Consider the following 12792-nt stretch of genomic DNA (forward strand, 5'->3'; position numbering starts at 1 on the left):
CAAACTTATAGTAATTTCTGTCGCACTGTGGAATTTATGGAAATGTTGAGAAATATGTTCAAGTAAAAGAGAAAGTGCATTCATAATAAAAAAATTGTATAACATTACAGTTAATTTTCATCTTAAATGTATACATCATTTTGTAAGTGCATTTTATGTGGGGAAAAGTTGCAAATTATATTACCAGAAGAGCCTACTTTGAGTTGCTTTCTCAGCCCACATGTCACTTACGATGGAGGAAAAATGGCCTTTAAATACTAAGAATTTTGTCAATATGTTGGAACCCAATCATTGGGCAGTTTAAAGGTAATAAACTAAAAGATCTGCTTATCTTTCTGTGGGTCAATTTGATTGTGTAGCCTACCTTGGACACATTCTGAAACGTTTTCGTCTGACGAGCGCCACCTAGCGTCTAGAACGTTATAGACAGGGAACTATCCCAGAACTTCAGAAAAGTTTGGGACATGTGTGAGGCTGTTGTTTCTTAAAATCATCACATTATGCTATACGGGCCACGTTATGAAGCCACGCCATTGTCTGTCTGTATAATAGGTCTGGATATGGACTGTTCCTATACAGTTAGCCTGTACCTTCAACAGGTATAGGGACTGTTTTCTATTGGCCTATTCTACGATATTATAATGACTGCAAAATATATCAGAAACATTTTGAAATAATAACTACTTGACATTTAGAAAAATAAACCAATAGTCTACAGGAACAAAAATGCATTGAATATTACATATGTTAGGTGTTGCATTGTTTGCCACATTTGCCATACTATTTATTCACCTTCTCAATAAATAATGAGATCCTGGTGCACTTTACAACAGCGAATTACTTTTTCAAATTTATTTATAATTTATTTTTTATCACCCTACCTGCAATTGTGACTTGTCGTTTGGTGACCGGAGATAGGCCTACTGGCCTTGTTTATTCAGTAGCGTAGAATTAGGCTATACATTTAGCCTAGTTTAAGTTTATTTGATATTTATCAAATATGTGAATAGTCAAAACAATTAATGCAATTGTGGCATAGTTTAGCCTACATTCTTTTAGACCACGTGTAGGCCTAATGCAGATTAGGGCCACATACTTGTGTTAGCCCCCTTCATGTACATTTGGAAATATATATCAGCCATTTGTGAAAGACTATGATTTCATCTTACAGCCTATCGAATTATATAGCCTATCATTTAGCTATTTACCTATTATTAATCGGTAATTCCCACAAATGATTTATTTGTTTGACAAAAGGCCCTCTGGAGCTAAATGAGGGTGAATTTTTGAGCTGACACTTAAAGCAGATCTTTCATGTGTGGTTAACCACTTCTAAAGTGTTTCTAAATGTCCTTCTGCGATCGAAGTGTGTTTCCCATGAATGTCACCAAAACAGTTCGTCTCAGGGGACTTAAGGCGTGGGATTACACTGTATCACATGCATAAAAGACAAGAAAATACCGGTATACGATATTGTATGCGTGCGGGTTTACTTTGCTGCAAGGATGAGCCCCTGAGCGTGCGTTTATCTCTCTCTAAGTGGGTGTGGGTGTTTGCATGCGCCTCTTTTTTGCATGAGCCGGCTAGTGGTCATATTCAGAAATTTGGGCTTTGAAACATTGATGTCCATTTAAACTAGTGAAGTGATAGGAATCGTCACTTCTATATGTAGATAATTAAATAGGCTGTGTACCTAATTAAGTTTATATAAACAGCCTGTGATGTAGAATAATACTGACAAATCAAATGATTTGAGATGATTAACTAATCATTCTCACTGCGGTGACTTTCACTTGCCTGGCTAGCTACCGTAGACCAGGCATAAGTAGGCGCCCTAAGAATGGTAATGGATTTTTATTTATTTATTTATTGTTATTTTATGCATTTTTTGCAATAATGTATAAAAATACAATGACAGTTCAACTATTCAGAAAAAAAGGTAATTGCTTCATTCGGTGGCACACTGCACGTCACTTCCCCCACTCTCGCTCCATCTTGTTCCCCGCGAGTTCTTTCCTTAAGTCTATGTGTAGATCAGTGAGGAGTTCCAAAATATATTTTTCCCAGCAGTGTTTGTTCTTCCCTGCTCCAGCAATACAAGGTAAACAAAATCATTGTCCGCCCGATGGTAGAAGGTCCTGAATTGTTGTAAACGTTGAGTTCTGGAAATGGAAGTGTCAGGATGACAGGCCCTCAATTAGTTTAATTTCAGCACTAACTTTGACTTGATATTAGCAACACACAGTTATGCATTATCAACAGTAGCTACCAATACTAGTAATAGCACTGCGAGCATTTTTTAAGTATAGGTTGGCCGTATCCAATAGAAATTAAATTAATTATTATTGCAACTGTACAGTACTACTGTCAGTAGCTAAATGTCCAAAGCCAAATGTTCAGTCGTCGTCGTCAGCATGTTGCTGTGTCGTGAACTAAACTATGCTAGTTTTACGTTATAATGTATTATAACGTAGGATATATAGTATACGTTTTTAAATGCTATCTGAACTCACAAGGTGTACTATAGTTAGCTGTTACTCAGCTAGTATGTTAGCTAGCTAACTATTTAATATGTCTAGTTAATGTTGTGTACTTCTCGTATCAGCAAAGGTAAAACTAGGTCGATTGCCATACCCACATTTTTCTGTTCGGACAGAACTCGTTTGGATTGGGTTGCTAACTGGCATGCAACGCTAGCTTGTGATCACTGAATTAGCTAGGGTTAGCTAAGGCTGAACTGAGACCATTCACTATAGCTGGTGATGTTTAGGACGCCTATGTGAGACTGTCTAGCTGTTATCAGGCCGCTTATCGCCCAGCAGGCATAGGCTACTCCGCCCTGCCCGACAGTTAACGGATGGACATTTAGTTTACTTTGAATGTGTTGTTTGAAAGCCCTTCACAAATTTGAAACTACATCATCACAGTTACAGAAACTACTGTTACTTTATATATGGGTTGTAATTACTTAATGAAAGGAGTACTGTGCTTCCAACCGCCATTTGACATTTTTGTTTCAGATGAAAGAAACTATAATGAATCAAGAAAAACTTGCCAAACTTCAGGCACAAGTCCGCATTGGGGGCAAGGTAAGACTGTTTCCTTAACTTTGGTATAAAATACCTTTTACAGTCTATACATCTGTCAGTAATGTATCAGTCTTTACTGGTTCATGCAGTATTGACACAAATATGTTTTATAGGTGTACTGAACAGAGATTATTTGTATGTTGCATTGTGAACAGTCAGTAATTACATTCCTTGTCTGTATTCCTGCCCCAGGAGAACCCTTGTTCAAGCATGTTTGTTCCTGTCACTGTCTTAGGGCAGTGCTCGCAGAAAGAAGAAGGTCATACACAGAACAGCTTCTGCAGATGACAAGAAACTTCAGTTCTCCCTTAAGAAACTCGGAGTCAACAACATATCTGGTATTGAAGAGGTAGGTTATGGCACCTCCAACATGTCACTCTTGCCATTACTTTGTAAATACGTCTGTCTGTGGGCAATATCTTTTTATAATCCTCCTTTTGGCAGGTGAACATGTTCACAAACCAGGGGATGGTAATCCACTTCAACAACCCCAAAGTGCAGGCCTCTCTAGCAGCCAACACCTTCACCATCACTGGCCACGCGGAGAACAAGCAGCTGACAGAGATGCTACCCAGCATCCTGAACCAGCTTGGAGCTGACAGCCTGACCAGTCTCAGGAGACTGGCAGAATCCCTTCCCAAACAGGGTACGTGTACTGGAGTAGGCTTCATCAAAGGAGACCCTAGGTTGAATAGAAGAGGGTTTGGACAAAGTTGAGGGACTACTACTGTGAGCCTTGGACCGGCCTTGGACTGGCTTTGGCTTATGGACACCGACGTGTAATACGTTTGACTGTTTTGCTTTGCTTAACAGTAGCCAGGATATCACAGCAGCAACATTGTATGGCTAGCTTGGTGATTGTTCAGTCTCTGAGTCCTGTTTTAACCCTTGTGTTATCTTCGGGTCATTCTGACCCATCAGTCATTGTGACCCACCGTCGTATTGTGACAACTTTACTGCATACAAAAACAAAGTGAAGCATTTTCTTTTAACCGTTGGGCTTTCTCAGACCCCCCACATTGCAAAAATTATTTTTATTTGTTTTTGTATTGGGTAAAATTGGGTAAACACAACGATGGTTCGTTATGAACCTTTGGGTCATGTGACCCGAAGGCAGCACAAGAGTTAAGGTGTTGTGGATGGAAGGGAGATGGATTCCACATAGGCACTCAAACAGGTTTCCGGTGATTTGTGAGAACACACAAACTAAATGAGGCCTGAGCACTTAAACCTCCAATATTGATCATTTATACTTCTTTCAAGTAGACAATATACTACACAAATTGAAATGTTCTAAGTACACTCAGATATAGAACATAGATTCAAACTAACTGGACCAGTGATGGGCCATTTAAGACAGAAACTTGTACCAGAGAATCCTAAATATATATATTTTTAAATCAATTCTAATGGAACTTGAAGTTAACCCGCCTTATGTAACCTTTTCTGTTTTATTGCAGTACAGTTTTCCACCTTCATGTCATGATTTTAAAACATACACAGTGGCGATTTTAGAGGGGTTAATACAAATGTATTAATTGTTATCCAGTGAAATTAGGGATTTATTAGTTATGTAGTAGAAACAATTTTAATACAATATTTAAAATGATGTCTATTGGATGTGTGTTAGCTTTACAGTAAGTGATGCCTTTGACTTTTGCTTTTTAAAGTAGTTCAACACAGGTAATCCCGTTTGTTTAATTGTTTTTTTTTATGTATGCTATACAGAGCACAGATTCTACATAGATCTAGCCTCTTAATTTTGCTCTCAAAGTGCACCAGATTCATGCGTTTAACTTTAAAATGTAATACATTTTCTTCCGGGGGACCATGAGGGGGTCCTCCGTATCCTTATCACCTTTTTCACCCCTGACCTGTTTGCATGCCTGTTATCAGCAAGGGGGTTTAGCACTTTTGCAAGTCACTGTATTCATATCACATTCTCAATGGGGGCTGAGCACCCCTAAAGGTCTGATCCTAGAATCGCCCCTGACTTGCCCACTGTAAAGTTTGACATGTGCATTGGCACATGAAGGCATTATTGATGGAGAGCTTGGCTGAGTGATGCACACGCTTCTATCACTTTTGATTGGCTGCTAACTGAAGTATCGCTGTCTTTGCAGCCGGAGATAGCAAAGCATCGATTGCCACAGTGGAGGAAGAGGATGATGATGTTCCAGGTGAGTCATGGTGGAAGAAATTGTTTCTATAAGGATGGTTCAGTCCAGTTCCGGCAGCATCTTTAATTGTCATTTGTTCTCTTATGGTACAGGCCAGTTGCTCTCTGACTTTCTCCTCTGATGTTATTTCATATTGTGGTAGTTTATACCCTTTCGCAAGTTTGTGTGACTGTTGAATAACTTACATCTGGGTTCGTATTTTCTCTCAGATAATGTAACCAAGACAGGTTTGCTTTCTTTTGGGAAGTGGAAGGGGTCATTCTAAGGAGGAAGGGTGGGGGGGGGAGAGTACATCAGTGACTGTAGTGGGTGGTGTGAACGAAGCGTTTAGCGTTTGAAACTTTTGTTCGTTGTTTATGAGTTCTGAAAGGCCCGTTTGCTTTTCTTTGTGAGGAGAACGGGGCCAAACACATGAGGTTGCCATTACAATTCCATCTGCCTGTCCCAGGGCTCTCCTTTTCCTGTAACCCAAGTTCTTTAAAACGTAACAAATGATTACGTCCACTCTCCGCGAGGGCGGCCAGTCGAAGCCCTGATGACACAGGGTTAACAGCCTATGCCATCATGTTATTTTTGTACTTGCATTCTTTTGTCATTTTTACCCCCCCCCCCCCCCACAATTATATTCAAACCTCTGAATTGTTTCCATTTGAACCCATAACCCCCTCTGAGCCAAATATGGACAGGGTAGATTTATCAAATTTCATTGAGCAATTAGGGCCCTCTTTTTGATCCCAACTGCCAGGATTTTCACAGCTGCTTTTTGGCAGTTCAGTGGGGTCCTCAGTTTCTTAGCGAGCACTGCTCACCCTCAGAGGAGAGAGAGAGATGAAATGGGGATCGGTCAGGGGAGAAATTATACCTGGCTCTGGTTTCTCATGAACCCGCCTGCCTGACTCGAGTCACCTCACTGTCAAATCTCTTTTCATTTCAGAGCTGGTGGAGAATTTTGATGAGGCTTCCAAGGAGGAGGCAATCTAAAGGACAGGGGTTGTTGGAAGAGGATTAACACTTGACTGGGTGATGGGACAGAATATATTTTCTATTTAAATATATATTTTAAATATAAAAATATTTCTATTTATATACCTTTTATTGCCAAATGATCTTTGGTGCTCAGGGGTTGTCCGTGTCCAGGTCATAGAAAGGTTGTACCCATGTGAGGTGTCCGTTTCTAAGGGATGAACTCAGTCCGTTACCAAACTGTTTGTTGTCTGAAGCCTGGCTGATACCCACAGTATCCGAAATAAACACTTTATATTGCCTAAAGGTTTTAGAACTTGTATCTTTCTCTTATTTCAACAGACGATTGGCAAAGCAAAACTGTATGTGTTGAAATCTAAGGAATAAAGTGTTGAAATCTCGGGAATAAAGTGTTGAAATCTAAGGAATAAAGTGTTGAAATCAAAGGACCAGTGTTTAAATAAAGGAATATATTCTATCAAGGAATAGATCCTAAAATGAGTCACAAAGTATCAATGTTTGCATCTGTAACTCGTCAAATCTGACAATATGAAAAGACTGATTCCTCCACAAAGCACGTCTCAAACAGCACAAAGTTGAAGACGGTTTCATTTATTTATTAAATAAATCTATTATAATTTACAATAAGTAGCACCACAATTATACAATACACTTCAGATATTGTAGTAAAAAAAAAAAGGTTTTTAATGCAAACACAAAATGAATTCACACACAGCACTTTCCATGGTCTGAGAACGTTGTCGGTCAACTAATTTCACAAACGTGTAGCTTTGGACTGATTCCCATCAGCTCTTTTATGATGATATTCAGCCCGAAGTTGGCATTTCAAGAAACAAAAATTGACAATAGGGTTTCGGAAAATATCTTAAGCTACATGTCTCGGGTGTTTATCCTTGTTTTAGAAATTCATAAATATTCACATTGTGACAAGCTTCATCAAAACCATCCAAGCATGAGGTTAGATAAGCCAGCAGTGCTGTTGAGTCATTACACGATTGTCCAGGGCCCGAACCCCCAATGTGTTGGCATCCATCCAGAATACCAGTGATGGCTTGTGGAGACACCAGTATCTCCCTGTGCTCGAGGACAAGCCACTCTTACTCTCTTATTCCCATCAGCAGCTTCAGTAAGTGGGCCTCCATTACCTGTTGAACTGAACAGAGAAAGGTTTCCTTGTTTTACGTTCATTTTATATTCTAACTAGTACAACCCCAATTCCAAAAAGGTTGGGACACTGTGTAAAATGGAAATCAAAATAGAATGCAATGATTTGCAAATCTCAGAAAGTCATGTCATTCACAATAGATAATTGAAAACATCAAATACTTAAATTTAGGGAATTTAAAATTTTAAGCAAAAAATATGGTCATTTGGAATTTGCAACAGCTCTCAAAAAAGTTGGGACGGGGGCAATAAAAGGCTGGAAAAAGAAAGTGCCACTAAAAATAAACAGCTGGAGGAACATTTTGCAACTAACTAGGTTTATTGCAAACAGGTCAGCAACATGATTGGGTATAAAAAGAGTATCTTAGAGAGGCAGAGTCTCTCAGAAGTAAAAATGAGCAGAGTTGCACCAATCTACGAAAACCTGCATCTACATAATGTGGAACCCTTTCAGAATAATACAAATACAATTATTTGGAGAATCTGGAGAAATCTATATGTGTAAGGGACAAGGGGGAAAATAACTTCTGCATGCCTGTGATCTTCAGGCACTCAGGCGGCACTGCATAAAAACAGGCATGATTCTGTAACGGAAATCCTTGCATGGGCTCAGAAACACCTCCAGAACTCATTGTCTGTGTACATAGTTTGCCGTGCCATCCGCACATGCAGGTTAAAGCTCTATCATGCAAAAAAGAAGCCATATGTGAACATGATCCAGAAACACTGCCATCTTCTCTGGGCTAAAGCTCATTTAAAAAGGACTGAGGCAAAGTGGGAAAACTGTTCTGTGGTCACACAAATTGAAATAATTTTTGGAAACCTTGCGACGCTGCGTCCTCCGGACTAAAGAGGAGAGGGACCAACCGGCTCGTTATCAGCGCTCAGTTCAAAAGGCTGCATTTCTGATGGTATGGGGATGCATTAGTGACTATAAAATGGGCAGCTTGCACATCTGGAAAGGCAACATGTATACAGGTTTTAGAGCAACATTTGCTTGCATCCAGGCAACATATTTTTCAGAGAAGGCCTTGCATATTTTAGGAAGACAATGTTAAGTCACATCCTGCATCTGTTACAACTGCATGGCTTCGTAGTAGAAGAGTCCGGGTGCTGAACTGGCCTGCCTGCAGTCCAGACCTTTCACCAGTTAAAAACATTTGGTGGATCGTGAAACAAAATATGACAAAGAAGACCCAGGACCGTTGAACAGCAAGAATCCTGTATCAGACACAAAAGGGACAACATTCCTCTCCCACAACTCCAGCAACTGGTCTCCTCAGTTCCCAGACAGATACAGACTGTTGTTAAAAGAGGATGGGATGCTACACAGTGGTGAACATGTTCTTGTCCCAACTTTTTTGAGACGTGTTGCTGCCATCAAATTCAAAATGACCTTATTTTTTCCATAAAATGGTACAAGTTTAAACATTTGACATTTTTTCTATGTTCTGTTGTGAATAACATAACGGGTTTATGAGATTTGGAAATCATTGTATTCAGTTTTTTATTTTATTTTCCACAACGTCCCAACCTTTTTGGAAATGGGGTTGTAGTTGATCATGTAAATAAGAGCAGCAGAGTGAAGGACATGAAGATCTACAAGGTGTCCTCGTACCATTCCGATGGCCCATGGCCACGGCCATGTCCATGGCGTTGAAGCCCGAGTCGGACTCCATGGTGGGATCGGCTCCGCTCTCTGAGCACGGGAAACATCAAAGAGATGACTGTTGCTTGTCTCTGTGTGTGTGGGGGTGGGCGTGTGCGTGTTCAGGGAAAGATCCGAATGTCCTCACCTAGAAGGATTTCCACGCAGCGTACATGATTCCCGTGGACAGCATACAAGATGGGGGCGCCTCCGTTCTGTGAGTTACAAACGCTGCGTCACAACAAGGCGGACCGTGCGGGGGAGCACGCTGGCTCGCCAATGCAACACGTTGGCCTTTCACACGCGCCGATACAATCTCATTCAAACTCCTTGAAACGTTATGCGGGGTCCGTTTACTGCGTGTGCGGTGCACCGTCGACCTGAAGGAAAACAACCGTATGGAATCGAAAGACTCACCCAGTCGTACTCATTGACGTCGACCCCACAGTCGATGAGCATCTTGACTATGTCAGTGTATCCTTTACTGCAGGCCAGAGACAGGGCACTCTCCCTGCCTTTGGCCAAAAGGTTCGGGTCAGCTCCCTGGATAAACAACGGTAGCATTCAAACTGAGCCATATCCATAGCATAAGTCTTTTATAATTCTTTTATGACTGAAAAATCAGAAGGCAGTCTGTCATTTTGAGCGATTAGAACACTGAGGGCGAGCAAACATAACTACAGGTTGAAATACAGCCAATCTATTGAGTTTATTTCTTGTAAATGGTTTGTTCACTTTCTATTGTAATAGTCTTTTTGTTGTAAAATGTTATTTTTAGTGGCTCCACTGTCACTGCGATTTATTTACTTTTGATATTTGTTATCTGCTTCATGTGGTGTTGACATGAAAACTGACCACAGTAGTTGTCTATGTTCATCATTTCTCTCCATCCATAAATGCATAATCTATGAGCTTGCTCTGTCACTATTCCTATATTTAATTAATTCATTATAAAAATTAAAACTATTAAACATGTCTTATCGTATTTTTTTATGGCATTCAATGGCATTGAAATACATTGACTGCATTTTTACAACCCTGTCAACCTTACGGACAACATCAAAGTCAACATAACTTCTAGTGCATAGTTAAGAGTTTTTACTACATGTGTCAAGTTGACATTTACATTTAGTCATTTATCCAGAGATTTACAAGTACAGGGACATTCCCCCCGAAGCAAGTAGGGTGAAGTGCCTTGCCCAAGGACACAACGTCATTTGGCACGGCTGGGAATCGAACTGGCAACCTTCAGATTACTAGCCCGACTCCTTCACCGCTCAGCCATCTGACTCCCTTCAGCCATCTGACTCCCTAATTTTAGTGAAGCCCCTATAAGAAAGGTTAGATGTGTATTCCTATACCATGGCTGGGGACTGTTTTGTGTGTGTAGCTGTTCTTACATTCTGTAGCAGGAACTCCACCACGGCAATCTGACCATGTGCTGCAGCCCACATCAGAGGAGTGAAACCCTCCTCATCCTGCAGGTTGATCACAGTCTCTAACACACACACACACAACTTCAGTATATGCTTAACAAGCAATGACCTAACATCCAATGGTCATTTGAGCAGCACCCAGAGAAGATGATCACCTTGTTCTATCCTGCTTGCCAGGAACACCATTTCTCCCTGGGCAGCCAGCTGGTGGATGGACAAGGCTAGGAGAAAGATAAAAAGACTCTATATGGGTGCACCTTTGAAGGCAGCGTTCATTCTAATACTAGTTTTAGATTCAAGGCAGACCTGAGGGATCTTGCTAAACAGCTATGGTAGGACAACCGAAGGGTTTGGTTACAATTTTATGCACAAAAGTGTGTTCTCCCATCCTCCACTCCTTTCTAAAACCTGCTCCTCTGATCCAACATGGATAGGTGAAAGCATGCTTCTCTATACAGCTTTACCATGCGATTATGTCCATTCGGGCAATTTTCCCTGAGGGGAGGAAGGGTACATTTCTAGACAATCAGAACAGGGCCTAGGAATGTTCAACTGCACTACAAACAGCCTCGAGACCATCTGGGTTTAATCATGCTCTACAATCTCACATCATGTCATAACAGAGATTCATGTTTGCCTTGAGGTGTCCGCTCATGTACTTACAGTGCACCAGCAGAGGAGTGGAGGAGACTTCGTTACCACGGTGCTTGTTAGTGAGCGTGGTGGACTGTTTGATGGGGGAGAAGTGCTTGGTGGTGGAGGGGGTGTAAACATGGCGCACCTGAATCCCTGGAGAAGGAGAGGTCTGAATGTTGCACTCAGCTGAAACAGAAAAAAAGCTTTAGGTTAGTCACTTGCTACTGTTTAAACGGACTGACCATCACATAGGCAGTGTGCAATTAGTTGGTTGATGGCAGTCTGTGCATGTGCTGTAGGTATCATGTGTGTATGCGTGCACTTGTATAGGTGACAGCCTGCTTTTGTATTTTAAAAGCAGATATTGTCTGTGTCCGAATTACTTTCGGGGTATTTAAGTTTCTTCTCTCCTCTTTACCTAAAACAAGTGACATGGAGCAAGGTTCCTTGGTCGTTAGACAGTCACTGTTAGAGACAAAGATGAAGTACTAACAAAGAGCGTCATAATATTGTTTGCGTATTTAGGACAGGAAGCACCGACAAACACAGCGGCTACAATTCAAAGATGAACCGGCTTTAAGTTGGTAGCTTACCTTTAAACAGAACAGAAGCCACTTCCAGATCTGAGTTAACCTGGTCTTGGATGTTTTTGCTATCCTCCTCGTTGAGCGACTTGACGAAACGCGAGCACACGTTCATGTCGAAGCGGTTGGGGAGGATGAACTTGATTCCCATGGCGACGTTCTGGGCACCGCCGGTGTCGTCCGTGTCCGAAGCCCCAGGGTGCTCGGTCTTAATGGTGGTAATATCAGGCATCACGCACTCCATTTCCTCTGAGACGAGAGGGCACTCAGCAGTCCTGTCTGGGCCAGAGACCGTATCCATGACTGGCCACACAAGAGGAACGGTGTTTTGTTTTTTAGTTTTTTAAACGTACTCTGTCTGTGGCCTGGTTACTCCGTTTACTCATCAGATGACTATCCTTTAGCTTGAGTTGTGTGTTGTCAATGCACGCCTAGGTTAGAAGACATACACTTCTGTTAGCATGCAAACAGATCTAGATTTAATTTCTTATATCAGTCAGTTAACACGTATTGTAGTTAGACCAGAACACTGCAAAGCAGACATTATCAAACAGATAGCTAACGTTAACACATTGCAAGCAGCAACATCTCCCGCTAGCTTGCTAGAGCTAACGCCTTAGCTTAGCTTAGCTAGACTACGTTAGCCACTGAATGTCACCAATAAACCAATATTTTGTGACTACATTTTCAATGACCACTACTCAAGACCATAATTATAAATCACCTGTATATAGTAAATAATAATTTCATACTCAACTCATATTGTAGGACCTTTACTGTGGGTTGTTGTGCACAGATTTGTAGAGTCGTCTTGTTTTGACTGTAGTAGTATAAAACGCATGCGCATTGCGCAATACGTGCATCCGTCCAATATTTTTGGGACGGATGGTGAACAATACATTTTAAACTGATTCTTATTGCTGATCTATCACAATTATTTACATAGACGTCAAAAGCCTTCATTGACTGCATAGTCACCTATTTTTTGTTTGTTATCGCCATAACTGTAATATAACTCATAAATGTATAATGTTACTTGTGTCATGCTATGGGAAACGCAGCTCATTATTA

The 12792-nt window shown here is 40.9% G+C and overlaps 2 protein-coding genes across 5 annotated transcripts; one reads left to right on the top strand and one right to left on the bottom strand.

Moving 5' to 3' along the window:
• Positions 1-1943: 1943 nt before the first annotated feature.
• Positions 1944-6552, top strand: btf3 (basic transcription factor 3). Its single transcript, XM_062477798.1, has 6 exons — positions 1944-2101; positions 3021-3089; positions 3325-3438; positions 3534-3735; positions 5213-5269; positions 6204-6552. The coding sequence occupies exons 2-6, from the start codon at positions 3021-3023 to the stop codon at positions 6248-6250; spliced, it is 489 nt and encodes a 162-aa protein (XP_062333782.1). The 5' UTR covers positions 1944-2101; the 3' UTR covers positions 6251-6552.
• A 273-nt stretch (positions 6553-6825) lies between these two features.
• ankra2 (ankyrin repeat, family A (RFXANK-like), 2) lies at positions 6826-12543 on the bottom strand. Of its 4 annotated transcripts, none has more exons than XM_062477795.1 (9): positions 12479-12543; positions 11731-12000; positions 11165-11323; positions 10657-10722; positions 10466-10563; positions 9483-9608; positions 9214-9280; positions 8952-9116; positions 6826-7406 (listed from the first exon to the last, which is right to left on the bottom strand). In XM_062477795.1, exons 1-9 carry the CDS (start codon positions 12480-12482, stop codon positions 7351-7353), a joined length of 1011 nt encoding a protein of 336 aa, XP_062333779.1. In that variant the 5' UTR covers positions 12483-12543; the 3' UTR covers positions 6826-7350. The 4 variants fall into 4 exon arrangements, with proteins under 4 accessions (XP_062333779.1, XP_062333778.1, XP_062333781.1 ...); XM_062477794.1 differs by having other exon boundaries at positions 11731-12024; positions 12479-12535; XM_062477797.1 differs by having other exon boundaries at positions 9036-9116; positions 11731-12024; positions 12479-12530.
• Positions 12544-12792: the final 249 nt, after the last annotated feature.

The sequence above is a fragment of the Osmerus eperlanus genome, chromosome 14 (genome assembly GCF_963692335.1).
Source record: "Osmerus eperlanus chromosome 14, fOsmEpe2.1, whole genome shotgun sequence".
In the NCBI taxonomy this organism is placed as follows: Eukaryota; Metazoa; Chordata; class Actinopteri; order Osmeriformes; family Osmeridae; genus Osmerus; species Osmerus eperlanus.

Excerpts from the sequence above, each read along its gene's own strand:
- btf3 (XM_062477798.1), top strand. The coding sequence starts at position 3,021 with ATGAAAGAAACTATAATGAATCAAGAAAAACTTGCCAAACTTCAGGCA. Across the intron at positions 3,090-3,324 it reads AAGTCCGCATTGGGGGCAAG|GGCAGTGCTCGCAGAAAGAA; the intron begins GTAAGACTGTTT and ends TCACTGTCTTAG. Across the intron at positions 5,270-6,203 it reads AGAGGATGATGATGTTCCAG|AGCTGGTGGAGAATTTTGAT; the intron begins GTGAGTCATGGT and ends TTTTCATTTCAG.
- ankra2 (XM_062477794.1), bottom strand. Across the intron at positions 11,324-11,730 it reads GGCTTCTGTTCTGTTTAAAG|CTGAGTGCAACATTCAGACC; the intron begins GTAAGCTACCAA and ends TTTCTGTTTCAG. Across the intron at positions 9,609-10,465 it reads TGGAGTTCCTGCTACAGAAT|GGAGCTGACCCGAACCTTTT; the intron begins GTAAGAACAGCT and ends TTGTTTATCCAG.